This window comes from Pelecanus crispus, chromosome 12 (genome assembly GCF_030463565.1).
Source record: "Pelecanus crispus isolate bPelCri1 chromosome 12, bPelCri1.pri, whole genome shotgun sequence".
NCBI lineage: Eukaryota > Metazoa > Chordata > Aves > Pelecaniformes > Pelecanidae > Pelecanus > Pelecanus crispus.
Window position 1 is genome coordinate 21,668,004 of NC_134654.1, and position 25,577 is coordinate 21,693,580.

General features: G+C 49.5%; 2 protein-coding genes and 3 non-coding genes across 5 annotated transcripts; 4 read left to right on the forward strand and 1 right to left on the reverse strand.

Moving 5' to 3' along the window:
* Window positions 1–706: 706 nt before the first annotated feature.
* KCTD2 (potassium channel tetramerization domain containing 2) lies at window positions 707–11,252 on the reverse strand. The gene is made up of 6 exons (XM_075719976.1): window positions 10,962–11,252; window positions 9,310–9,418; window positions 8,566–8,657; window positions 7,754–7,849; window positions 4,700–4,825; window positions 707–4,115 (listed from the first exon to the last, which is right to left on the reverse strand). The coding sequence occupies exons 1-6, from the start codon at window positions 11,250–11,252 to the stop codon at window positions 4,086–4,088; spliced, it is 744 nt and encodes a 247-aa protein (XP_075576091.1). The 3' UTR covers window positions 707–4,085.
* A 201-nt stretch (window positions 11,253–11,453) lies between these two features.
* On the forward strand, window positions 11,454–14,549 carry ATP5PD (ATP synthase peripheral stalk subunit d). The gene is made up of 6 exons (XM_075719934.1): window positions 11,454–11,488; window positions 11,862–11,992; window positions 12,682–12,778; window positions 13,673–13,744; window positions 14,075–14,137; window positions 14,273–14,549. Exons 2-6 carry the CDS (start codon window positions 11,871–11,873, stop codon window positions 14,402–14,404), a joined length of 486 nt encoding a protein of 161 aa, XP_075576049.1. The 5' UTR covers window positions 11,454–11,488; window positions 11,862–11,870; the 3' UTR covers window positions 14,405–14,549.
* A 6,995-nt stretch (window positions 14,550–21,544) lies between these two features.
* On the forward strand, window positions 21,545–21,617 carry TRNAR-UCG (transfer RNA arginine (anticodon UCG)). Its single transcript has one exon. It is a non-coding gene; the product is annotated as a tRNA-Arg (tRNA).
* A 246-nt stretch (window positions 21,618–21,863) lies between these two features.
* On the forward strand, window positions 21,864–21,936 carry TRNAR-CCU (transfer RNA arginine (anticodon CCU)). Its single transcript has one exon. It is a non-coding gene; the product is annotated as a tRNA-Arg (tRNA).
* Window positions 21,937–25,297: 3,361 nt separating this feature from the next.
* On the forward strand, window positions 25,298–25,370 carry TRNAR-UCG (transfer RNA arginine (anticodon UCG)). The gene has a single exon. It is a non-coding gene; the product is annotated as a tRNA-Arg (tRNA).
* Window positions 25,371–25,577: the final 207 nt, after the last annotated feature.

Here is a 25,577-nt window from a genome sequence, read left to right on the forward strand (position 1 = left end):
GCTCAGAACACAAGGGGAAGCTAGCTTTTAGAAACTCCACTTATTTTTCTCATGCTCATTCTATTTGTCTCAGTGATGGCAAGAACCTTGTATCTTTGGTCTTGTGTGGGAAAGTAGAGAGCTGTTTGCAAGCTTCTGCGGGCGTTCAGCATGGGCCTTTTGTGGTAGAGGAAGGCGCAAAGCTGTCTGCAGCAGCCAGACCTTTGTGCCATGTGTGCTGGTCCAGAGTCAAGTTAGGGGTTTAACAAACGGAAGTTGACAAAAAAATCATCTTCCCTCTTAGATACTCACAGTTAATGCTTGTATTAACGGTCTTCTTGCTTGTGGTTGTCAGTGGAAATGGTAAAGATAAATGTAAAAGTTTAGATTCTTTTTCATAACAGAAAATCAGAAACATGCTTCAGTTTGCCTTTTTCTCTGAAAGTAACCGAGGACTCAAAATCTAACTGCATTCTCCTCTTGGCAAATCAGTTATAAAGGAATTGGAGCCAGAAGCAGGTACCCAATTTTCACATTTCTTTCCCCCTAATGCAGTGATAAGGTGGCAAATGCATGCAGAGAAAGCAGCAGGCTGCAGACTGTTTGTTCAAACTTTTCAAACCCATTTCAGAATCTTTATTTGGAAAAAAAAAAAAATCACAGCATCTCAACTGTTATTCAAACACATTTAATAAACAAAGAGAAACAGTAGCAAAGGGCACTGACACGTGACAAACTGTACAAAACCTCTGGGTTTGCAGGCAAACCCGAGGGGAGGAGCCCACGGCCCAGCTGCAGGACTGGGGAGCTGCTCCGTCCCATCGCCCTGCAGCTAACCGTGCCCCCTTTGCCTCAGCCCACTCAGTCACCCCTGAGAAAAATTGATTTTTAAAAATGTGCAGAAACAAAGACACTTTAAGAGGTTATTTCCAGTCTTGCCATAATGGAACAATTTAGGCCACTGGGAAAGTTTAAAAAACCCAAAGTGTCATAGTCTCCATTCCCAGGATTAATGCTTTAAAGTGAACCTTCCCAAGAGGCACAAGCACTCTTGGATACCCAGTAGATCTACCCCTGCTCACCTACCCTACTCACCATAACATGCTACCTTTTTTAGAGTGAATGGGACAAATTTCATCCTAATTCAGCGCTAGTTTTGATATAGTTGTGACTGAGTGAAAGGCAATGGAAGGAAAAGCCCTGTCTTGTGCACAGAAGGGATGCAACTGGTGCATAATGCTGAGACCAGCCTTGGTCTCAGGGTACAGGTGACCTAGCACAGTCAGGAAAGGAGAAATCCTCCACTGGGAATGTACCTGCTCCAGATGGACTGCATGCCTGGTCCTAAATATCGCCTAAGAACTCGAGTGTCCAGTACCGATGATTGGTTATCTACCATAAACTTGTTCTGTTGAACTTCAAGATCCTGCAATTGAACCCCAAAAGTCTTCAACCCCCTGGTACGTCCTTGCTGCAGAGAGCGGCACAGAGGGGAAAACCAAGATGCAACTTTGATAGTCTTTCTTGTGCATGTGGGTTAAATAGCTGTTCCACTCAACTGGTAATGGTAATTTTTAGGCTCTCTGGCTCAGAGGGGAGAGTGATGGCATCACTCTTGCCTGAGGCAATCCTCTGGTGGACTTCACCACATATGGCATTTTTGGTGATACAAAAAAGCAACGAGGTATCGTTTTTATCTACTTGAGCTGTACTGGACAAAGTCTCCCTTTGCAACTAGCGTTGCTTTGAGCTCCACAGTTTGAACAGCAAGGTGCTCAGCTGGCAGCAATGTGACAAAAGCAGATCCACCAGCTCCTGTTGCCTTCAGTTTGATATTTCTTGACCAGTTCCCAGAAACTCCCTCCTCTGAGGAAGGGAAAGACAGATGACAGTGTTAAAGGGCTTTTTACGCTGCTAACTTGCATACATGCGCTTCTTGATTTCTTAGCTGTGAGCACAGATGGACAATGACTGAGGCTACAAGATACTGACAGAGGAGAGATATCTATACACATCACAGTGTTATTTAGGCCCAGCCGAGGCATATGGTCTAATCACACCAATACCATCTCACCACATTATAAACAGGGAAGATGGAGGGAAGAAAAAAGAGCTGGGTTCTTCAGCGTGATGGCAAGCCAGCTGCGTTTCAACAGCCTGTAACTGACACAACGTGAATTCAAAAACATTTGGCACAGTCTGTTGTTACCAGGATTAAACTAGCACAGAAAATGAATCAGTCCTTCTTGAGCGTGAGGCAAAGCCTCCACCGGAGGAGGTACGTTGGCAAAGCAGGACGGGAGGACAGGCTAGAGTACACACAGAAGGACTGTAAGGAGGCAGAGTGCAGCGGTGTCACTCACTGTCTTTGCTGCTCATCTTGTTTGCTGAACTGGTTGTTGGACCATTGGTAACACTGCGGCAAGGCCCTGTCAGCAACAAGCAGTAAGATGGGAAACCTGCTTAATTCAGTCTCAAAGCTTTAAGGAGACCACAGGTAGCTGAAGTCCTCCAGAAAGGAGCCCAGCACCTCAGTCCAGGTGAGGAATTTTTCCGATACCTTACTGAGAAACATCTGCTCTAAGCTTGTCAATGTCTGTGAATTCCAGCATCTCTGAAGCTTTGCATTTAATGTCAGTTTGGGACTTGACTCAAAAAGACCCAAGTGCCTGGACACTTAGGCTACAAAGAACAAAGCTAGGATGAAACGGGGAAAAACATGCAGCAAATTCCTAAGAAATTCCATTTACCAGAATAGGAGGGACATGCCCTTGGTTAGGGATGGCACAGATTAACAGAGAGGAACCAGTGACTGCAGTTTGGCTAAGATCAGAATTCAAGAGAGGCACAAACGAACATTTTGCACATCCATCCAAGGCATTCCAAAAAAAAAAAAAAAGAAACCCAAACCCCAAAAGAAAGAAAAGTCACAGAAGTCGACACATCACTTTGGACAAGAAACATTACAACAGTTTGGCAACTTTTCACCAACACCCCCCCCCCCCCCCAACTCTGTGATGCCCCTCTGTAATTTGAGGTGATCTCTTAAAGGTGGGGACGTAAGGGGGCTGCAGATGCATCACTACATGTAAATAGGGAATCTCCTCCACAAAGGATCTCATGGGTTAAAACAAACCTGCTCGCTACAGTACAAAAGAAATTCTGCCTGAAGTCCTCTCTTGGTGAGAAGGAAGAAGACAGAGCCTGCGCTGCCAGAGACAAACAAGGCAAAGCTGAACTTGGCAGCAACAAGTCCCTAACCTTGTGACTGCAGCAGGCTAAGATATGGCCATGGCAGGGTATTGGAGGGGAAGATGTCACCACTCTTCTTCAGCAGAGAAGCGTAAAGGACAGAACTATCACTCTCTCGCTATTCTGAGTGTACACAGGCCTCTGTTTATGCATGCAAAGTAATGGGCTTTGGAAAATGCCAGGAGCCCATATGTAATAGTGTTAACAGTGAGACCTGTGTTAGATGTACACATGACTCCACTCCCCTTAGTATCTAAACTCAGCTCTTCGGAATTGAACATGGAACAAATACAAAGCAAGAATGGAAAAAGTTTGTGTGGGTTTTTTTACGAGTGGTTGTTTTGTTTCTCCTTTTAAAGACCTGTTCTTCTGATTTAGGGGGGCTGGCTGATCCGGAGGGGGAGCACTGCAAGGTCCCTGCACTTTTCTGGTGGCAGACCTGGGTGCAAGAAATGGCACAGATCAAATACTGATCTTCCCACCTACGCCAGCCTGTGGAAGGTGGGACCGATTACAAGGGCCTGTGGACCTGAGCAACCTACGCAGAGGCTCCGACTGGGAATCTGGCCCAGCCATTGTTGGAAAAATTCAATACAGTGCTGGCCAAGAAAATAAAACAAATACTTGTGGAAAGGACTATCCAACTGGAAGAGCCTTTTCCTTCCTTGGTTTCCAGGGCAAGAGGGAAGCCTTTGGTTATGACCAGAATTATTCGCCATTGGCAGGACAGGCTCGGCTTTGCTTTGCATTAGCTTGGTTACTGTACAAGGGCAAGGTTGCACTGTGGAGAGATGCTCTGCCCAGCTAGACTGCCCTTTTGACATCTGGGAGTTTTAACGGAGTGGACACTTGAATTACATCCGCGATCCTCGCTCTTGAAGAATCTGAAAAAGAAGAGAGCTTCTATAAATACCTTGGACAAGTTTAGATGCAAAAGTTCATGTTCAGAGTCCTTTCAGAGAAAGGAAAGATGGACTAATGTGAGAGCAGCTTGCTGGCTTTTATGCTACCATAACAAATGACAGGCTGGTTAAAGCAGACTGAGCCCTTCTCTAGAAATCCTAATTAGCTGCCTGCCAGGAGTTAAGAATGTCGCCTTTTGTTGCTATCCTGGGGGGAAAAGAAGAGTGGATTGAAAGAGGGGGGGGGGGGGGGGGAAGCTTGTCTCTCCCTGCAATAGCCTTCAACCACAAAATGTGACCAATCTCAAAGACCCTTGCTATGCTGTCCTCCTTTTTCAAGTCTATCCTCCATTTTTTTTGTCTTAATTTGAAACGTACAAAGAGCCTTAGCTCTTGTCCTACAGTAAAACGTGAAATCTTCCAAGAGGGGAAGATCATGCATACAGGAGGAAATAGGAAAGCTGGTACACAGAACTGCTACTGCAAATCATGGATCTGCTAGTGTAAGAAGGGCTTTTTCTTTGCATAGTGGAGTTCAAGTCAATACATCTGAGCAGATGCCTTACCTTTGCCTTCTCGCTGGGCTCCTTGACAATGCCATTGGTAGAATTGTTGAGCTCCCTGGACACAACGCAGAGGAATTCTGCCTGGTCTTCGTTTCCGTAGTTATAGGAAGATCCAATGCTGATTAGCTGTGCAAGAGGAGACAGCCAAGGTAACTATCAAAAAGTCTTGACTTTTGCTTTATTCCTACACTTGCTTTGTGAGGTACCACTGCCCAGTGAGACCTGTTCTGGACCTGAAGTGTCTCCCCGCTTAGCTGCCTGTGTACAGGCTTTCCTGTGCATAAGGCAGGGACACAGCCGAGCTCCAGAGCCCTCTAGTGGCACCCGGAGCCCCAGGAAGAAATTCCATCCTGAAACTGTAGCGCTGAACACAACAGAACATTTTCCAATTACTGAGGGCAGAAAAAGGAAAAACACGTCAGATTTTGCAATATATAATATGCAGCTAATTCATCTATGGGGCAGGCAACGCAGACTTCCTGGTCCAGGCTACACCGAACTCGGCTCTCAACTTGCCTTTTGACTTTGCTGTGTAAAAACTGGAAAGGCAATTCTTTACCACAGACAGATGTTAGATTAACTAGGGACATGTGGCAAACTGGCACCATTCTTTATGTAGATGCTGTCAAGATGGAGTTTGATATCTGTACAAATGGGATTATATTCTATTACTGTTGTGATGAGGGGTCTGGACTCGATCCAAGAAATTCCATCTGTCTCATTTATCATTATTATATTAAAAGGACATCCTGGAGTGCAGAGCTAATTTGTCATTTACAACTCAATTCTGCTTTCCAGATAATAAATCTAAGTAATCTGAAGAAAACAATGTGAATCTTATCAACTGTGTATATTTAGGAAACTTTAATATGTAGCATACACCCTAACTTCCATGTCCTAATGGATTTTAGAAGAGAGCACTCCATATTTATATATGAGACAGGTGCAGTCAACAGCCTTCCTAGGCAGATGACTACATGGTTGCAGTGCAGCTGCAGGAAGACTTGGGGGGGCTGTCCTACTGACTGACCTCCAGTACTGTTTTAAACAGGTTTTGATGTTTGTGCTGAGGGCAACAGACACAGGATTAAAAAAAAAAAATTCTGCTTTTGCTTCCCTGCTCCCTGTCTTGACTTAAGCTCTTGGATATTTCAATACCACACACCATTATTTACTCAGCAAAAGATACTCTGTGTTTGTCAAAGATAGCCATTTTCCAGACTACTGAACTGTAGGTGGAAAGGAGAATGGATTTCTGTTTAAAATAGCAAATTTCTATTCCATCCTTAATTTAAGCAGGACCAAATGGTACAAGGCAGAGAACCTGAAAGGCCGCATGCTCCTCTGAGAACCCAAGCCTGACAGACAATAAGGCTACAACAGCTTTTACCACTTCTGGCTTTCCTGCAGTTTTCTCAACCAGTGTTTTTGATGTTATGAAGCGACTGGATCCAAAGAGCGCATGAAGGGAACATCTGCTCTGTTCAACCACTGGCATCCAGGCTAAGGTTTAGCAACAGGCTCTCTTTGTCCCCAATATGCAGATCTGTTACCATCTTTCCTAACATATCTCAGCATGCCATGTGGTGTGATTTGGGGGAGGGTGGAAGCCACACTGGGTTGCACATCTGGGAAAAGACCTTGGCAATAGGCTGCAGCCTCCCAGTAGGGCCCGTTTCAGCACGGGATGTATCCCGTGCTGCACCACTGCCATGTTCCTGCGCTGTGACCCAGTCCGGACCATCTGGCAGCTGGAGAGAGGCTGTACTGCTGTGTGAGGTCTAGCCCTGACCAGAGCACCGTATCTGTCTGTCCTCTTTAGGATTGCTGCCCCTGGGGCCGTTTGAGCTGAATGCAAGTCCCAGAGGAGGGCAAGAACAGCTCCTGATGGTGGGAACGTGCTGGAGTGGGATGTGCAGGAAATTTTGCTGGTGCTTGCAGTGCACAGGAAAGAGGAGGCTGGCAGGGATCTTGGTGGTTTGTGCAAAGGCTGTGGATGGCAGAGGGAGGGAGGGAGGGAGGAAACAGGAAGGGAACACACTAGCATTTGCTTGTAACCAGTATCTTGACCCTATCATTATAGATTTGAAAAGCAAGACTAGGAAAGATGGAAGGGTGCAGACTCCTGTGTAGGGCACTGCATAGAACCTTTTGGTTTTGGGGATGTGTGAAAGGCAACATATGTTAAGTACATTTTTGGACAGCAAAACCTGGGTGTTGGAGAACAGCATTTCCATAAAGCAGCTAGTGGCTCTTAGTCACAAGATTTCACTATCAGCTCACAGGTGCATGAGTTTTTGACTGCCTCTCCAATACGCAATAGGAGTTTTCAGGCATTACAGAACAGATATATATGAACAAGTGATGCAAAGCACTGTTGCTAATCCAATGCCTCACTTCGTGTCAGCACATTTCCCACAACATCCACTTGTACTGAAGCTGGACTAATTGGGAAGACAGCAGAGCTGTAATCCACAGAGCCTATTCTGCAGTTTCTTAATATAGCATTAACATGCAGGCCAGCTGGTTTCTGGTTCTCCATCCTCCTAAATAAGAGGACTGCATTCAATTCCAGAAACCAAATCTGGAACTAATGCCATATGCAACTTCAGTGACACGTAGCCCTGAAACTGGCTGCGTTATGAAAGCATCTGCAGGAAGTGTATTTCTCCTGTCACTCAGCACCTCTTTAGCAAACGCAGGACTCATGGCTTTGAGCTTCCAGAAGAATCGTGCTGTGTTTTTTTCATGGCTCTGTTAATTTTCCTGGATAAAACTCCTGTACTGGGGCTTGATATATATGATGAAATGCACAAGAAGGGAAGAATTGTTCTGTGATTTGATAAGGATACAAGAAGTCCTGAGAGAAAATTACATCCTCTTGGCAGATTGAGCGAATTCTGCCTTTCCTTGTCAGTTATTCTACGTAAGTGGACTGCTGCTCAGTTCAGACTGCTGCTTCAGAAGAGCAGTGTGAAGTGCAATTAAATAGCAAACTCTGCTTATTCCATATGCAGCTTTCAAAGGGATTCTGCCGTTCTTTGGTAATGGTACCTGTTCGAATTTCCACCCGTCAGACATAGTGGACACCATCTGTGTGAGCTCCTCCTCTTGGCACTGCAGGACTCTGTACACATGCTTCACAGGTCCCTAAAGCATGGAGAATAAAAATAAGCAAGAGTTTAGTAAGTGTTATACTAGCATCAAGCTAGGAAATTAATAAGCCTCTCCTGCTCTGTCATCCTGTTATTTGAGGAAGTCTGAGCCCCACAGGCTTTCTAGGGTGTCATCCTCTTGACCATCCAAATGATTCTAAAACAGGTACATACAGTTGGCATGCTTCTCTTAAAAGCCTTCTATGCATCTAAAGGCCAGTGAAAGCAAAACTTCTTTGGCTCTTTGGCTTTCAAAGCCATTTACTGCTTTTTGAAAGTGTTTCTCTTCTGAAATTGAATCTAGAGGGTATGCTAATATCAGCTGAGCAGCAATGGAAAAAAAATTGCCACAGAGAGACAGATATAAAGGGAAGAAAATGGTTTAGAGAAGGAAGAGTTTGAACTATTCTTTACTTACCAAAGCAGTTTGTTTTGCTTTATAACTACCCATCTTTGCTCCTGGGCCCTCTTGTTTAACTGTTCATTGTCTTTCCCTGCAGTGCTAACAAGATGACTCAGTGGTCTGTGTTTATAAAACCATAATGGATACTCTTTCCTAGCTGTGCCTTGGATCTACCTAAAAGCATTGATTGCACCTGTTAAAGATGACTAAACTAAAACACTGCTACTAGAAGTGTCTACAGCTACATGTCCTTTTACTACACTACAGAAAATAACTGACTTCATAACACAAAAGTTCCTGAGCATTACTTGAGAGGTTCTGTTCTCATTATCCCGTATCCGCTCCTTCACCAGCCGCACAAGAGATGCAATATTGTAAAACTCTGCTTCTTCCAGTACCCCTAAAAAAGGAACCAAAAGCAGAGAGAAATTCTGTTACTTTGTACAGGGCAGAATGAAGATGAATCTGCTACAAGGATGCAACACCTGCTGCTGACTCCAAATCTAGCCCAGATATGAGAAAATCCCCAAATGCTGAATAGAGTGTGCCACCGATCTCATGTTCCCAGGCTGTCACCTCCTTTTGTCACTTAGAGGACCTTTAAGAAAGATTATTCCCCTTTCCCTGGGATTATCAGAAACCTCGTGGTACAATCTCTATTTTGTTTGCACAGCCCCATTAGGGGAAAGTCACCAAAGCTGTCTGCTTGTAGACAACTGCTGTCTGTGGAGGGAGATGTGCTAACAGATTTTTTGCTCTGCTAACAGAAGACTTTGAGCTGAGCAGAACAATGATGGGTTGTGTTGTAAGCTGCAGGCCTCTGCTTTCAGGAAGATACATAATCTAATGATTTAATCCCTGTTAATGAGCATCCTTCTGAGAAACTAACAGTACTAACAGCACTAACAGCACTACTGGGAAATGTGTCTTGCTCACACCCGTACACATTGCCACGTCAAGAACCCGATGCACTCAGGCAAGTTTCTGATGATGGCTCTCAGATACCGCTATCAAATAGCATTTGCAGTTCTTCCCCTGTATCTTTCTCTTACCTTCTTCTGCAAGCTCCTTGTTTATGATGAGCTTCCCATGTCGGAGGTAGTTCAGTATTGGACCAAAATACGTGGGGTCTCTATCGATGAGATATGCCCCTGTCTCATCCTGTTGGGTGTGTACAGGAATGAAGTAGGGATGGTTAAGTGGTACCAGGAAAAAAAAATAATTTCAGTTGCAAACAATAAATTGAACAGTTTCTCTCTGAGAACCTGGATTCATTTGCCTGTAAAAGGTGTACTAATGACTCCACATTTAAACCAACTTTTTTTTTTTTTTAATATCTGAACTCAGCTACAAATGTTGCAGCTCAGTAATGCTGGCAGATGCTTGAAATTAAGCACTTCTATGAACAGAGTTTATATACCTGGAAAGAAAAGCAGGGTTTAGCAGTTTTTCTTCACTGCAATAATAAAACCCAAAAGCTGGCAGTTGTGTTCTGTCTAAATTTGTTTTCCAGACCAGTTTTAACCAGGAGACTCTGAAGGAAAACTGGATCTCCAGTTCTAGCTAACAGCATATAATGGTTTAAGTAGCTCTTTACTTCTCCTCTTATTTCTGCTACTGAAAATGCACATTGCAATGCACCAGCCGTGTCTCTAGCAATGCCATAACTATTGTCATCAAATAAGCAATGATTCACAAACAAAAACATCTCTTGAGCCAGCTATGAAGCATTGACAAAGCCTGCCCAGAAGTCTTTCATATCACTCCCTTAAATCACTTTAAAGCAACGTTTGTCCTGCCAATCAATCTGCTCTAAAGCAATAAAAACTGTGAAAAAAACCCCACTCTGAAATGTCATCTCCTCTATTCACTGATGCTGGTGACTGCTATTCTGATCACAACCAGCACTTATCTTTTGATTAAATTCTGAACAGAGTGGCAAGAGACCTGAATAATTCTGAGTCTGACCTACCCACAAAATATTTACAAAACCTTGTGCAGCAGATCCTACAGCAAACCTGCAATTACAAGAATAACCGTTTGCAAAATCCTTACAATAAACTGCCATGACTTCAAAACTATCCACCCATGTAAGGAACAATATAAGATATATTAAAAAAACCCAGCCAGCCAACCAAACCCAAAGCCATGCTCAGGGCGAGAAATCATTAAAATTCCTGTTTCTCAGAAAGCTTCCTTCTACTTCTGTCTCTGCTGTAAGTAACCACCGTGGGAAGGTGCTGGTTGAGCCCCAAGAGGAGCCGTGTCACCACGGGAGGTGGAGGGCATCGGCGCCTGCAGCACCGGGGTGTTACAGGCACGAGGGCCACCTCCAAGCCCCATTCCCGGGGATGCGGCCAAAGCTGCGGCCATGTAATGGGACACGAGGGACAAGGAGCCGGTGTGTGTCAGAGCAACGTGCATCCCTGGGGACCGTGGGAGTGGGGCTGCTGTGGAGATCGGCCCATCCACGCCGCGGGGTCAGGGGCTGCTGGGGCCGTAGAGCCGCGTCGGGGTTGCTGGCCGTGGGAACAGCGGCAGCCGGGGCTGTCACCCGGCCCGTACAGCGGGGTCAGGGCGTCGCCCCCCGGCGACACCGGCTGCCACGGGGGCTAAGGCAGCTCAAGGAGGGGCGGTCACGGGCCGGGCCCGGGGCCTCGCCATCCGGGGGTGGGCTGGGGGCCGGCCCCCGCTGCGGCCTCACCTTGTCGGAGCCGAGCTCGGGCCCGTCCTGGCAGCAGAGGCGGCACAGGAAGGACTTGGGCTCCCGGCACAGCGTCTGCCGGGTGCTCACGAAGTACGTGCCGCCCACGTTCAGGCGCACCCACTTGGAGGCAGCGGGCGGCCGGGCCGCGCCGGGCGGGGACAGCGCCCCGCCGGAGCCCGCCGCCGCTCCGGCCGCGCGGGGGCTGGGCGGCCCCGGCGCCCCTCCGGGTCCCGGGCTGGGCGTGCGGCCCCGCGGCGGCCCCTCCGCTGCCGCCGCCAGCTCGGCCATGGCGGTGCCGCTCAGCGCCCCCGCGCCGCCATCACCGCCCGCTGCGCCGCGCCGCCCCGCTCCGCTCCGCCGCCGCTGCTTCCGGCGCACAAAGCACTTCCGGGGCAGCAGCGGCGGTCACCGGGAAGGAGGGAAAGACGCTTTCCGGTGGGGCCTCGCTCTGATTGGGCGGTGGGGGCGGGACTTCCGGCGCTGCTCGCCTCGGTGTCTGGGGACGGCGGTGGCGGTCAGTGAAGGTGAGAGCGGAGGGTACCGCGGTGGGGCCGGGGGTGGCGGGGTAGAGGGAGTCCTGGGGGGCCCGGGAGGGGGTCCTGGGGGCAGTTTCTGGGGGCGGGGGCCGGCCGGAGAACCGGGTAGGAGGACCCGGGACGACCGGGGCTGGGGGAGGAAGAGGCCGGGGTGGGCCTGGCTTGGGGGGGCCTGGGGAGGGGCCGTGAGGCCTCGGCGGGGCTGGGCTGGGCTGAGGCGCTGAGCCCCGTGTCCCGGCCCGCGCCCCTCGGTGCCGGCGTTCCTGGGCCAGAGCCGTCCCCGCCCCGAGCCCCGCGGTTGCTGGGCCCTGCCCGCTCCCCGCCAGCGTAACCCGCCCGCTTTCATCTCTCCGGGGCGCAGCCTGGAAGCATGGCGGGCCGCCGAGCTGCTATCAAGGCCATTGACTGGGCGGCCTTCGCCGAGAGGGTGCCCCCGAACCAGAGGGCCATGTTCAATGCCCTGAAGACCCGCAGTGACGCGCTGTCGGCCCGGTGAGTGTGTGCCTGGCTCCCGCGTGTGGGGCGGTTCAGCCCCTCAGCTGAACCATTCAACCTGTGCGGTACCGGCTTGAGCCAGTATCGGTAACTGTGGTCTTGCAGGAGTGTCCTGACAGGCATTAAAACAGGTCACCTTCAAGACAGCTGGTGGCTTTTTTTTTTTTTGTAAATTGTCTTTACTTAATTCTCTCCAGAGTAAAACAATAGTTGCAACATAAAAAAGCAGTTCTGTGAAAGCAGTTTGCTTTGGCATGTTCAAAACATTTTGCAAGCTTTGTTATTCCATTAAATGCTGTACAAATTCATGAGCCCTCTCAAATGCTTCAGCATTCACTGCTTGATAGAAGTGTCGTTGGCTATTACAGTTAATATTGCTGATTGCCTCTAGCTCAGTGTTGTGAAAACTTTTCTTACAGGGCTGCACCCAGAGATGCTGTATAGTAGTTCAAAGTGGAGCAGGGCTGCAGGCTGAACTCTTCTTGTCTGTGTAGCAAAGTCTGTTTCAAGAGCAGAGAGATTTGCAGAAATGGTTCATCACTGCTTGTTAATGATGTACCTGGAAATATTTGTACTAAACTTAGCAGGCTCTGTTGACTCTCTGGAAAGTAACTGTGGCAGAGAGCAAATGATAGCACGGGGTTACTTGTAGCACTGGTTGTGACAGCTGTCCTCCGTCTCTTCAGGTTGGCCGCCCTGCCAGAGAAACCCCCGGCGATCGACTGGGCTCACTACAAGGCTGCTGTTGCTAAACCTGGCATGGTGGATGAGTTTCAGCAGAAGGTCGGTCTCTTTGCTGGCTGAGTATTGTTCTTCTTGGAGGTTTAAATGGGGAACGTCTTTGGTGTTGAGAGGAAAACACCAGAATTGGCAGAGGAGGTTGGTTTTGGCTAGCAGATGCCCCAGCTTTACATACTGCAGATCAGTGTCGCTAACCTCGAGGAGGTCACCTCAGTGCCATCTTTCAGGAGGAAACTGGTGGCGCTGTATGGTGAGAAAGTTGGTGAAAGAAAGCTTGATAAATTATTTTGGCTGCAGGAGTGAATTTGGGTAGTGCCTCTCCTGAAGCAAACGTTCAAAGTATTTCTCTAGCTCACTGAATGGAAGAAGATGGTGAGTGTGGCTCTGCACACTGTGAAATGTGCAGAGCTAGCGGATGCCTGCAGGGGTTGCCATCCGCTGTATAAGCAGGAATTGAAAAGCATGAGCGAGGCTTTTGCTGAAGGACGCGCAGTGCCCCTGGCACTATGACAATTGACGTCCCAGGACTGGGAGGACCCACTGACCTCGGATGGATCATAGAATCATCTGGGAACTTTGTCTTGGGGGAAATAAGTCTGTGATACAAGCCTTCGGTGTTAGACTTCCTTGCTTCCTTACAGTGCTGTGCTTTGCTCTCTGCAGTGCTGTGATGAATGTGTGTGCTATTACATGTCCTGGTGGTGGTATGCAGTGCAGAACAGATTGCTTTGAGCTCACAGGTGAGAAGTGCTGCTCGTGAAGGACACAGTCAAGCTGCAGTGATCGGTTTTCGAAAGCTCGTTACCTTATACTGCTGTGAGCATATCCTGGAAGAAAGGAGGGAATGCTCCCCTGCTGCGAGGGAAAATGACTTTGGTGTGAAGGATTATTTCAGTCAAATAAACCATATAAAAAATTTTCTGTTTCAATTTACAGTTCAGTGCACTGAAGGTTCCCGAGCCAGTGGATACACAAACTGCCAAAATTGATGCCCAAGAGCGGGAAGCTGTGAGTGTTTAAATTGTTCCTTAATGCCAGGGTTGTGTCTGACTTCTGTGAAGATGAGAAGGGATGTTCTGTACGTGCATCTGCACAGGCAGGGCAGCCTGAGCTAGAGCAAGGCTCTGGTCTTTGCATGTGTCTCTGGCTTTTGGCTAAGCAAGAGGATCTCTGCATGTGGAAAGGTTTGGCTATTTGGGATTTGATCAAGATTCTGTCCGCTTATCTAGTGTAATGATGATGAACTTTAATGCCAGCTTAAAGCATGGGGTTGCAGGTTCGCTCTAGGTCACTGTCTTTATCATAACCATATTCACCACATCCTCTGCTTTCCTGCAGGCAAAGAGCACTGCTGAATATGTGCAGGCTTCCAAAGCTCGTATTGTCCAGTGTGAGCAACAAGTAAGTCTGGACTTTGCTTAGTGGATATTCTCTTTAAGCCAGCCTGGCACACACCTTGTTCTTGCTTGTGTGTGCTTTGCTCTTTTCTTGCTGACAAGTGATTTATAACGTGTTTGTCTCTGTTCCCACTTAAAGCTTCAGAAGCTCAGAAGCATGATTCCCTTTGAACAGATGACATTTGAAGACTTGCATGAAGCCTTCCCTGAAACCAAACTGGACAAGGAGAAATATCCCTACTGGCCCCACAAACCAATTGCTGATCTGTAAACTTGTCTAGAAGCAGTTTGTCTAACGACTGTCAGACTCTATGGTCTTTTAAATAAAGTGCTTTCCCTCCAGTTTGTGGCTTAGATCTTAGACATGAGGTTGCAAGATTTTAAGAATTGTGGAACAATACACTAACTTGCAAATAGCCCGGTTCTCCTGGATTTTGTTTTTTCTACCTATGAGCTTGTTTTTGAGCTAGGACCAAGATCCCAGCTAGACCTATTGATAAAACTGAGTCCTGTTGCATCTTCTGTAACGCAGATAAACTGTCTGTTCACCTCCGTAAGCACATGGTGCGGGGAATGTAGTTGTTCTGCTATTGCAGGCAAATAGTTGCCAAGAAGTTGAACTTATAAAGCCTTTTTTTGCTGCTGGTGTGTATTTAGTAGTGATCTGCGATGTAGTGGGAGATAAGTCTCACTAGTTCTACAGGCAGAGGTCTAGGGCTGTTTTCTAGGTTGCTTGTGATGGTTTAGGTGCAGCCAATTGCAAAAGGAGTGTAGATGTGTTGAGATACATTTTAAAGGAATAATTAAAGTTAGTTTTTTATTTTTTTAAAACATCCCAAGTATCACCCCATTAATCCTGGTGATCCTATTATTCTCTCTGTCCTGGTTTTCTGAATGATGTGGATCTTGCTGAAACTCACAGAAACGATGTGAGTACAAACGCTTCTAACTTGGAATTGTTTTATTTAATTATCTGAGGTGGAATTCTTAAACACCTTTCCCCAAATGGAAACATCTCCATAGGAGAATGTTGTGGTTTAACCCGGCAGGCAGCTAAACACCACACAGCTGTTCGCTCACTCTCCCCCTCCTCAGTGGGATGGGGGAGAGAATCGGAAAAAAAAAAAGAGTAAAATTCATACTTGACATAAAGACAGTTTAATAGGACAGGAAAGGAAGGGAAAATAATGATAATATACAAAGCAAGTGATGCACAATGCAATTGCTCCCCACCTGCTGACCGATACCCAGCCAGTCCCCGAGCAGCGATTGCTGCCCCCTGGCCCCCCAGTTTCTATACTGAGCATGACGTCACATGGTATGGAATAGCCCTTTGGGCAGTTTGGATCAACTGTCCTGGCCGTGCCCCCTCCCAGCTTCTTGTGCACCTGGCAGAGCATGGGAAGCTGAAAAGTCCTTGACTAGAGTAAGCACTACTTAGCAGCAACTACAACATCAGTGTGTTATCAAGGTTATTCTCTAAATCCAAAACACAGCACTATGCCAGCTACTAGGAAGAAAATTAACCCTATCCCAACCAAAACCAGGATAGAGAAGGACTGCATTAACTCCCTTTTCTGACGGTTGTGTTAGTGGTAAGAATTACAGACGGATAAAATGAAGGTATTATCCCCTGACTTCACAATTGTTTTATTCAAATACCTTGCTAGCCCACAGAATACTTCAAGAACATATGTAGTTCTACTGAACTAGAGTACTAAGCAGGCAGATCTCATGCCTTGTGTTTTTTTCTTTTTATTTTATCTAGGCAACTGAAACAACTGCAGCTCTATGAATCAAGCAGGAAAAAAAAGTTACAGTGGAGGGGTTAGAAGCAATACAGTGGAGAAAGACTGAAGGAGCAGTGTGCAGAGCTGGTCTCCAGCTGGGCTCTAGCTGCTCCATTTTATAGAAACAATAGCAAAAAAACCTAGGGACAGGAAGAAGTGACTGTAGAGAAGCACCTTCCCCAGAACTGGCCAAAATAGGTCGTGCTCCTGTGGTTGCCAGTGGGGCTCGTCTGGCTGCCCTTTTTCCTGGGCCACCTTGGGAAGGTTCACCAGTTGGGCCCCTGCCTTGGCGAGGTGTTTCGTGGTCTGGCTGTTCATGGCTCTCGTCGCCAGCTCAGCGTGCACATCTGCAAAGAGCAAATAGCAGTGTCAGTATAGGGGGGTGGTGGGTGACCACCATGGCTGATGCTGTCTGGGGCACTGGTTGCCCTGAGGGAATCCACCCTCGTTCAGAGGAACCTGCAGTAAAATGCAGGTAACCTGACCTACTTCTTTTAAGAGGTTATGGAAGGCTTTACCTTGCTGGAAGCTTCCGAGAACCTTGTCTGAGCGTAGGGATTTGTGGTGCTGGTGCAACAGGAAGAAGGTGTCTAACACAGCCATGATCATGAGCAGGAAGGTGCCTAAGAAGAATACCACTGTGGAACAATATGAAAACAAAGAAAGCCCTTGATAATTGGCATCGTTTTCTTGAATCTGTAATCCTATCTGCATTCAGTTGCCTGGTGGGGAAGAGGAGGAAATTTCTGACTCCAGCAAGCTGATAAAGCTTAGCTGTTCATGACTGCAGTGTTCACGAACATGTCCATAAATGCCCAAAGACCTCCCTTTGAGTTGGTACTTGTGTAAAAATCAGTTAGTTTTTATTCAATAAAGATGGGTACCTATTACGGGTGGTTTGTCAGAGGAAGTTGGAAGGATGTCGTTGAGAATCACAGCTAACATGGAGCTGCCGAGGATGATGGCAATCTGGAAATTTATTTTCTCCTCGAGAGAGCTGGGTCCAAACAACACAGCCATATCCAGCAGATACAGGGCGCACGTTGGGAGGATCAGGTTCAAAATATACAGAGTGGGTCGTCTCTCCATGGAAATCTGTTGAAGAAGATGGACAAAATGTCGGTGAGCAGGAGATAACTTACTGTGTTGGGCAAATGCTTGTTCCCTAATGTAGAAAATTATCTTGTTTCTTACTTTGTTTTGGTGGCAAATCAGTGCAATATAATATGAAAGTACTGCCGTACCACATAGGTGACCACAGAAAATTCTCCGTCATCCAGCTCTTCTATGCGTTCAATGATGCTCAGGTTGGTGAACTTCCATTCTCCATCAGTTAGGAAGTAACTCTGGCTGTCTTTCATCATCTCAGCTCGTGTCCGTCTTGTCTTCATGACAAGGTCTGTTACTGCTTAGGCAGGAGGGAGAAGAGGAGAGAAGTTGCAAGACCTAGACATTTATTAGAGGTCAGTTATTTCCTCTCCATTTCCCTCCCAACCAAGAGCGCATGCAGATGGGGAAAGGCAACGTTTCTCGCACTGCTGGGGTTTCTTAGCCCATCAGGGAGAAATTAAAAAGGAGTCTGGTGAAGAGACTTGGCTGGACCTCTGGGAATGTGGATCAGAGGGGAAACCTCTGGTGAATTAGGACAGTTGTCCTTTGCAGATGGGAGCTGGAGGATTTTGCGTTGCCTCTGCTTATTTTTCAACCTTTCCTGTTGGGGTGAACTCTGACTGCAAGTTTGGATCCCTGAAACTGTCCTTAATTTCCTCTCATTTGCATGACTTTCAGGTATGTTTAAAGATCAGTCCTGCAAAATCATATGTGAACAAGTAGCCTTGTTGCTAGAAGCCTGCTAGTCATAGAATCATAGAATCGTTTAGGTTGGAAAAGACCTTTAAGATCATCCAGTCCAACCATTAACCTACACTACCAAGTCTACTCTAAGCCAATCAAGGGTAGACTGGACTAAACCATGTCCCAAAGTGCCACATCTACCTGTCTCTTGGTTTTGTAGCCTTGTCCTGGGGGTGGGGGGGACCTTGTCACAGAACACCCAGATGCTTCCAGAGGTGTTGCTGGGAAACATGCCAAAACAGAATGACAGAGTTTTAGCTTGTTTTCCCTGGTGTTACATGACCTCCAGCTCACTAACCAAGTGTGAGCGTGTGGTGCTGCTAAGAGAACCCAGGCGTTAGCCAGAGTCCTTCTCATCTATCCCTCCTTCTGCAAATTTAGCTCAGCTGTGATGAAACTCAGCTTGCCGCTGTACCTGGGTAGGGAAATGAAGCTATGCTCAAGTTGCACATCTGCGTGTCAAAGGGAAACTTGAGGATTATCAAGCTGCACGTTAAGGTAACCTGGAAAGGCTGGGTGGAGTTGAAGCTGCCATTGTGCGTGATGGCCACGTAATCCAAGTTTGAGTTTTGTCCATTCACTCTGGAGGAAACAAAAGTGGAGAACAACTGAGCTGCAATACTCCTCAATCCCACAAAAGCCTGGGCTGTAAGCATCCTTCTGGGGGGCCTCTGCACTGTCACCCAGCCGTGGGAGGTAGTAGTGAGGAGAGGAAAACTGGGGCTTGAAGAAGGGCTGGTGAGTGCCTCCGGGCTAGCGTTTGTGGTAGCTGGACTCACACGCGAGATGGTTGGTTTGTCTTACAGCAAACTGCTAAGGGTCATTCCATTCCGCAACATTGCTGGTCTCTGATGCTTCCTCAGCTTTAACTACAGCCCAGATGGGACATTTCTGCAGATGTTACAGTATCACAGAGCCACGAAGTGCTTTGTATAAACTGTGGTCACCGTTAGTCTAAATTACAAGTTTCTTGGTTACAGAGAGCTCATGGGAACAACTTTAACCATATGAGTTTATCCCATTTCCTACAACGATACCAACAGTTTGCATGCATTGTATTTCTCTTAAGCCAGTGGATAAAAATGAAAGGGGAACCTACCGCTCTAAAATGAAGATGGGGGGAGACCAATAAGTATCCATGGGCAGAACAACTTTGGAAATGTTACAGAAATCCCGTGGGTCCCAAGTTGCAAAAATGTTTTTCCACTCCTGGGGGAAGAAGTTGTGGGAGAGAAATGAGTGCCAGGCTCAGCACCAGCCATCGTGCTGCGCATCACAGGAGAGAAACACTCGTGAGGGACCTACCAGGTTCAGCACAAAGTAAAAAGTAACTGTCTGGAGCTTTTCGACCTGGAGAAACAAAAAGGAAGATATTTAGCTGATTTTTTAGGTACATCCAATGCGGAGTGCAGAAGCTCTTCCCTGTTATTCTTGCAGTGGACAGCACAGGTTGCAGAGACTCAGGAGGAGGGCTCAAGGATCTTGGTCCTACAGCTGAAGAGAAGAGGGAGCATATGATCCAATGGTTTGGAAAAATAAAAAAGATTATTGTTAACATTTACATGCCAGTGCTCTGTAACTGCATTGCTTGGTTCAGGCACTCCACACAGTTCCTTCTAGAGCCTGGTATAAAGTGCGCTGTTTGTCTGTGCCTGCCTCTGGACCTTTTCCTGGAAGTCGGTGAGAGAAAATACTCCAAATCTTCCAAAAATGCTTTCAAACAGCAGAAAGCTGGAGAAGTGGAAGGGGCTGATTCTCATCCCTGTGGACTTGCTGGCCCAGCCCTGCCTGGCAGAAGACTCAGACCCCAATCTAGCAATCACCCTGCTTTCTGTTATAAAGACTTGACAGGAGTTTTGGGTCCTTACCACAGAGAGAATAGCCACCAGCATAAAATCGATCTTCACTTCCAGAGGCTCCTTCAAGTTTGTCTTGGGCAGTATGTGTGCATGCAGCTTGCTGTGAGACGAAATGTTCAGGTACTCAACAACATCGTAATAGGTGCAGACGTACCTCGGAGCAGCCTCTGCTAGAAAAAAAAATCCATTTGAATCAGAAAATGATCAGGTGAGATCTCAACCTGTGAGAGAGAGAGACATACCATCCCTTCTCGGAATCCTTTCTCAGGTAGATGAGAACAGAATTCCTCCAAGCTTTTCTATCCCTCTTGAACTTACCTGTCCCGAGAGAAAAGGTGAGAATAGCTATAAATGCTCGCTGCATCGTCTCCTGCTTCCAAATCAGGAGGCAAATGGTACCGTGTGTCTTATGAACCGTTCCAGGACACGTCATTTGTTATGTAGAAGTTGAATTGATATTATTAATGAGGGACGGATATTTTGTAAAAAGAAGCTAGACTTTTTATGTATTTATTTGCATTGGAAGGAAGAATTTGCTAATGGTTTGATGCACTTAGCTGGCTGTTGGTAACAGCCTTTAGTTGTGGTAAAGGAAAAATAAGGTCATTAAAAAAAAATCCAACAATTTGAGGGAGAGGAAAAGAAAGTGCCTATCTCCACAACGAAAAGGCGAGAAGCCAGAGCCAATCAGAAACAAATCTTGTCTCATTTACAGGGCTGAGAGTCTGCTGCAACCCCCCTGAAATGGAATAGGAATTAGTGCTTGTGGAACATGAGGGGTGCTGGGGAGAGGCTGCTCTCCTTCAAGCCTGGTCCTGTTCCATAGCAGCCCAGGCTGCGGGGTGTCAGAGCATGTCCCCATTTCCCAAAGCACTGAACATTTCACGCACCCACTGATTTTCTGTTTCTACCTCCTTGCTGATCTCCTGTGCTCCCGAGGTGCTGCTTCAAGTCCTCACGGTTAAGATGAAAGACTTGGAGACTTTTTTTACATCTCCAGCTGTCTTTCCCTCGGCCGCCCTCCTCTCCATCACTCCCTATTTTTTATGCTGTGATTGCAGCGATACCTTCAGGGGCTCAAAGCAATGGTTCCCTTGCAGAGGAGCAGCTCCAATTCATGTGTGCTTGAAAAGTCCCATCCCACTGGGACATTGTAGATGGCACCTTATTACTGTGGCCTCTGATTGTGTCTGAGATAGGAGGTGGAAAGTGTACGGACCACAAGACAGGGTTTGACTCAGACATAAGGGGCACGAGGAGAAGTAGGGGTGACCTCTGCGCTGGGGCTGGAGGGCTGCGTTGGTTGTAGGAGCTTACGCTGGTGGGTGACAGTGTCACTGGAGGTGGGACAACGTTGAGACCCCAGAACGGTGACTTGGCCTCCAGCAACCCCTCACGTCAGCCAGCAGCTGGTGGGACGTGAGTAGCTGAGAGCTGCAAATCGATGCAGTTGCTCTGCAAACTTTTGGTACCCCCAGTGTCCTGTTGCAGCAAGGTCCTTGGCTCCACTCTGCACCCTGCACAACCAGCTGGCCGCGGGGGCAGAGGAGGGGGGGAAGCCAGATCCATGTGGCATGTGTGAGGCTGGCTGAAGCCAGATCCATGTGGCATGTGGGGGGCTGGGTGAGGCGGTGGGCTGGCTCGGATGCTCAGCGAAAGCCCTCCCTGCGCAGCACCCTGCTTCTCCCAGCAAAGCACCCAAGCCCTGGCTGCAGGGCTGTCCCCCGGCTCCGGCGCAATGGCAGCCGGCCAGTCCCACCCTTCGCTTCCCCACGGCCTGGCTGCGGCAAGGGGCGCTGCTTCCCCAGCCCCCTCCCCTTCGGGCATCCCCCCGCGCCGGGGGTGCGGTGGGGCCGGGGGTGGGAGTGACGCCGGGGTTGGCAGCATCGCTGGGGGCGCAGCACCGGCGACCGCGTGGCCTAATGGATAAGGCGTCTGACTTCGGATCAGAAGATTGAGGGTTCGAGTCCCTTCGTGGTCGGCCCTTTTCCCCCACTTTTAAGCCCGCTCCAGCTTTCCACCCTGCTCCTCCCTTCGCGCCTCTTCCCTTTATGGGGGGCCGGGGAAGGGACCCCAGGTTCGGCCCCGTGCCCCCGCCGGTGCAGCCCCTGCTCCTCTTCCCGGTCCTCTGGAGCCCCGCGGTAATTCCCCCACGTGGGTTACACGCGTGGTCACGATCGCACCCCCGCAGCACAAGGTCCCGCGGGGGGGAGGGGTGTCCCACGCAGCCCCAGTGGCCTAATGGATAAGGCACTGGCCTCCTAAGCCAGGGATTGTGGGTTCGAGTCCCATCTGGGGTGAGCCCCCTTTTTAGCGGTGCCAACCCCATTTCCATGCTCCTTTTGCCCATTTCAGTGCCACCAGCCCCGCGCAGCACCGCCGGGGCCTCCTCCTGCTGCTGCCCGGCGGATGCTGCCTTTGGGTGCTCGGTGGAAAGACGTTTCCCATCCCTGGTTGCAGATGTCAATTAAGGAGATTAATGCAACGGGAGAAGCCAGAAGTGCAAATAAACCAGCGCTGCTGAACAGGGCTTGCAGCAAAGGGGGCTGAAGAGCGAGGGTGGGGTGGGCCATGACGGGCGTTTTGGGGCAGCAAGATTCCCATGGCAGCTCCAGGCTTTCTCACTCTGCTAACAACCACCGTACATGATGCTGTTGGGACGATGTTCTCTGCTCCTGGCCAGAGGTCCCAATTTAGATCTCATGAAAAAGGGAAGCAACGAGGAGCAGCTACAAACCGCCCCAGGCTTTGGTGCAGAGGTGGAAGCTTCACCCAGCCGGTTTGTGCGGTCCCACGTGCCGAGCGCTCAAGTGAGGCTGTTACGGAGGGAGTCACAACCAGCTTTTGCCTTGGGGCCTGTTAATGAAAGGATGGTTTTTGGAGAGGTGTTAATGAAAGGATGGGTTTTGGAGGGGAGAGCACATCCATCACTGGCTCTGCCCCATCCGCCTGGAGCACAGGCACCTTTCAAGGTGTCCCAGAAGGTGCAGAAGCAGAGCAGTTAAAGCTGGGGGTTTTAGCCTTTTCTGGGCAGAGCTGGGTCTGTGTTGGGTCAGGGAATTTCAGCTGCATTTTTACACCCTGCGGGTGCTCCCTGTATCATCAGCTGCATCCGACCCCCAACAAAAAGCTGACTGATGCTGGGGGATGACTACCTTGCAGCTGCCGTGCAAACCTCTTCCGGGAGCAGGACGAGCTCTAATGGGAAGAAAGCCTTACTCCTCTGCCAGAAACCGCATCTCCACAAGGGGCTGGTGCTTGGGATCATGCAGTTTGGCTGCGCTGCCCTGGGACCAGAGTCCTCCACGTAAGTGCCTTTGGGATAATGCCCTCTCAGGTTTGCTGCATTAAAGAGCTGCTTGGAGGGTCTTTTCCTGCGGAGTTAATGGATTTTAAAAGGCAGCTGTGGTCAGGGTGATACCACACTGATAAAACCTAAAGCGAAGCTTATTTCTAAGTAATTTTTCTCTGTTAGGTGTGGGAGGAAATGACTGTGCTGCCTGGAAAGCAGCAACCCTGCTGAAGCCCCGGGCGCTGGACTGCTGGCAGCCCCAGGCAGCCGAGCTGCAGGTCCCTGCACCACTCAGCAAACCCTGCCTGCTTTGGGGGCTGGGGAAAGGGGCTAAAGGGGTGTCCCCAGGCTGGTATTACCTGGGACCAGTTGACTTCCACCTCTATGGGTGACCAGCTTCAGGGCTGTGGTTGAAAGCATGATGAGAGCACATTTTTTGCATCCTTCTTACAAGTTGGGATAGCATCAGGTGGCTCTTGAGGGTTTTTGTTTCAGGAACAAGAGGATCACTTGGCTTCCTTCGGGCAGCATTTTCTTTGCATCTCCTGGAGATGCTGTACCCGCAGTCCTGCTGGGATGTCCTGGTGGCAGCATCATGAGGGGCCTGGGCTGGTTCGCTGCATGGTCTAAGGGACTTCCATCAGCAATGGCCTTGCTCGGGCAGCACCAGGTTTTGTTCCTGCTGTTTCTCTCCTCTCCTGCCTCTGGAGCACTAAGTCACAGGCAGCAGAAGGCTGAACCTGTGCTGCTCCTCATGAGTGGGAGCATCTTGCTGGCTGGTGGGTGAGGACCAGGGTGCAGAGAGGGAAGAAAACAGCCCCAGGGAGAAATGCCGCAGTGACACGAGGCTTTCTCAGGGCTGCAAATTCCCTGGTGCTGGGTGAGAGCAGGCAACTGCTGCCAGCAACGAGGAGCCCTGCCTGCACCCTGGGGTGAGACCCTGGGATCAAGGGACACTCAGCCATGGGGGCTTGGATCCTTGACCCCCGCTCTGCAGCCAGGCACCGGACCCGCTTGGCCATGCCGTCCCCACTGCACATCTGGTGCAGCACTGCCCGCCCATGCCCCCCCACATCACACCGGCCTTGCCCCTTCTGGGACTGGGATTTGCACCCTACACCCCCCCCCGTACCTCTCCAGGCCTTGGCAAGCTCTTGGAGGGGCCAGGAGTGGATGGAGCTGGGGCAGCTGCTGCGGGCTCCAGTTCATCTGCTGGCTGCTGCCGCCCGCCGTACTGGGAAGCTTTGCACACCTGTGGAGCACAAGCACCCTTCTTGTGCAGCCCCTTCTCTTCAGCACGTATCTGCCCAGCTTTCGTTTGACGGACACATTAGAAAAGACATGTTAGCTGAATCTGGGCTGAATGTACCCCAGGAACCACCATGTCCCCAAAACCTCCCATGGAAGAGGTTAAAATACCTTCCTGCCCTGTGTCTGGCTTTGGGAAAATCTTTTTTAGGATTAGATGAGAAATGCAGGTTTGGGGGAGAAGCAAAGCTGCACCGGGAGGAGAACACAGGAAGTGTTATTGGTAATGAACGGGAGTTTAACGAGGCCCGTGGTGTTTCTCGTTGCATCACACCGTTATGCTGTAGCGGTGCTACGTTACTGCGGGTGCCTGTCACTGGTGGCTCAGTGACACTGTGACCACCACACTGAATGCCATCACGGGAAAGGACAAGCTGTCTCCAGGGTCCCGGCTGTCCCAGTCCTTCTTCCTCCACCAGCAATGCCTGGCCCTGGGCGTCAAACACTCCTTCCCTCCTGCTTAAGGCTCATACACAGCCTTGGCTGGACGTGAGGGTCTTGGCTTTGCTTTTCCATGGGGCCGTGGCAGGGAAGGCCTGGACTCGTGTACCCCTGGCAGCTGGAGGGGGAGCGTGGCCCCAGTTGCTCTGTATCAGGGGGGTGCGGGTGTCTCCTGGGTGGTGCCTGCTCTTTGCATTTTGGGTTGCGTTTGTATTCTGAGTTGCTGGCATCCTCAGAAGCATGGCTTGAGCAGTGGGCACAGTGAAACTGGTGGCAGGAGGGGAATGTCCTGGAGAAGCTGTACCCGCAGTACAGGGGAATTCCGCAGGGGAATGTCCGCTCCAGCCCTCAGGATTCTGGCACAGCACAGTCTCCATCAGTGCACATGGGGTAAACTGAGGCTGGGGAGGGGGGGTCTACGATGAGCTACAGGCACGCAGGGTCCCATGGGGGGGGATGCACCCCTCGCCCACTCACCCCCTTCGCCAGCATCGGTCCGGGAGGAGCAGCGGCAGTCCCAGGAGGGGTGGGAGTGCAGGTGACGCGCAGGGGATGGCAGGGACCCCCCCGAGACCCCCCCCCCCGCTGTGTGTCCCTGTCCCCAGAGCTGAGTTATGGGGGACCACGTGGCCTAATGGATAAGGCGTCTGACTTCGGATCAGAAGATTGAGGGTTCGAGTCCCTTCGTGGTTGTTTTAAAGCCAGGAGCGATCCTCGACTCGTTTAGTTTCCCCGGGCCACTGGCTCGGGGGGACGCGATTGACGCCCCGTGGGGTGAGAGCACCCCCGGGGGTACCAGTGGGGCAAAGCTCCAGGGGACGTGCCCGTGCTGGGGGCAGCTTTGGGGCGGGATCCGCCCTGCAAGTCCCCGGGGATCTCCCGGCCGGGGCGATTCGTTGC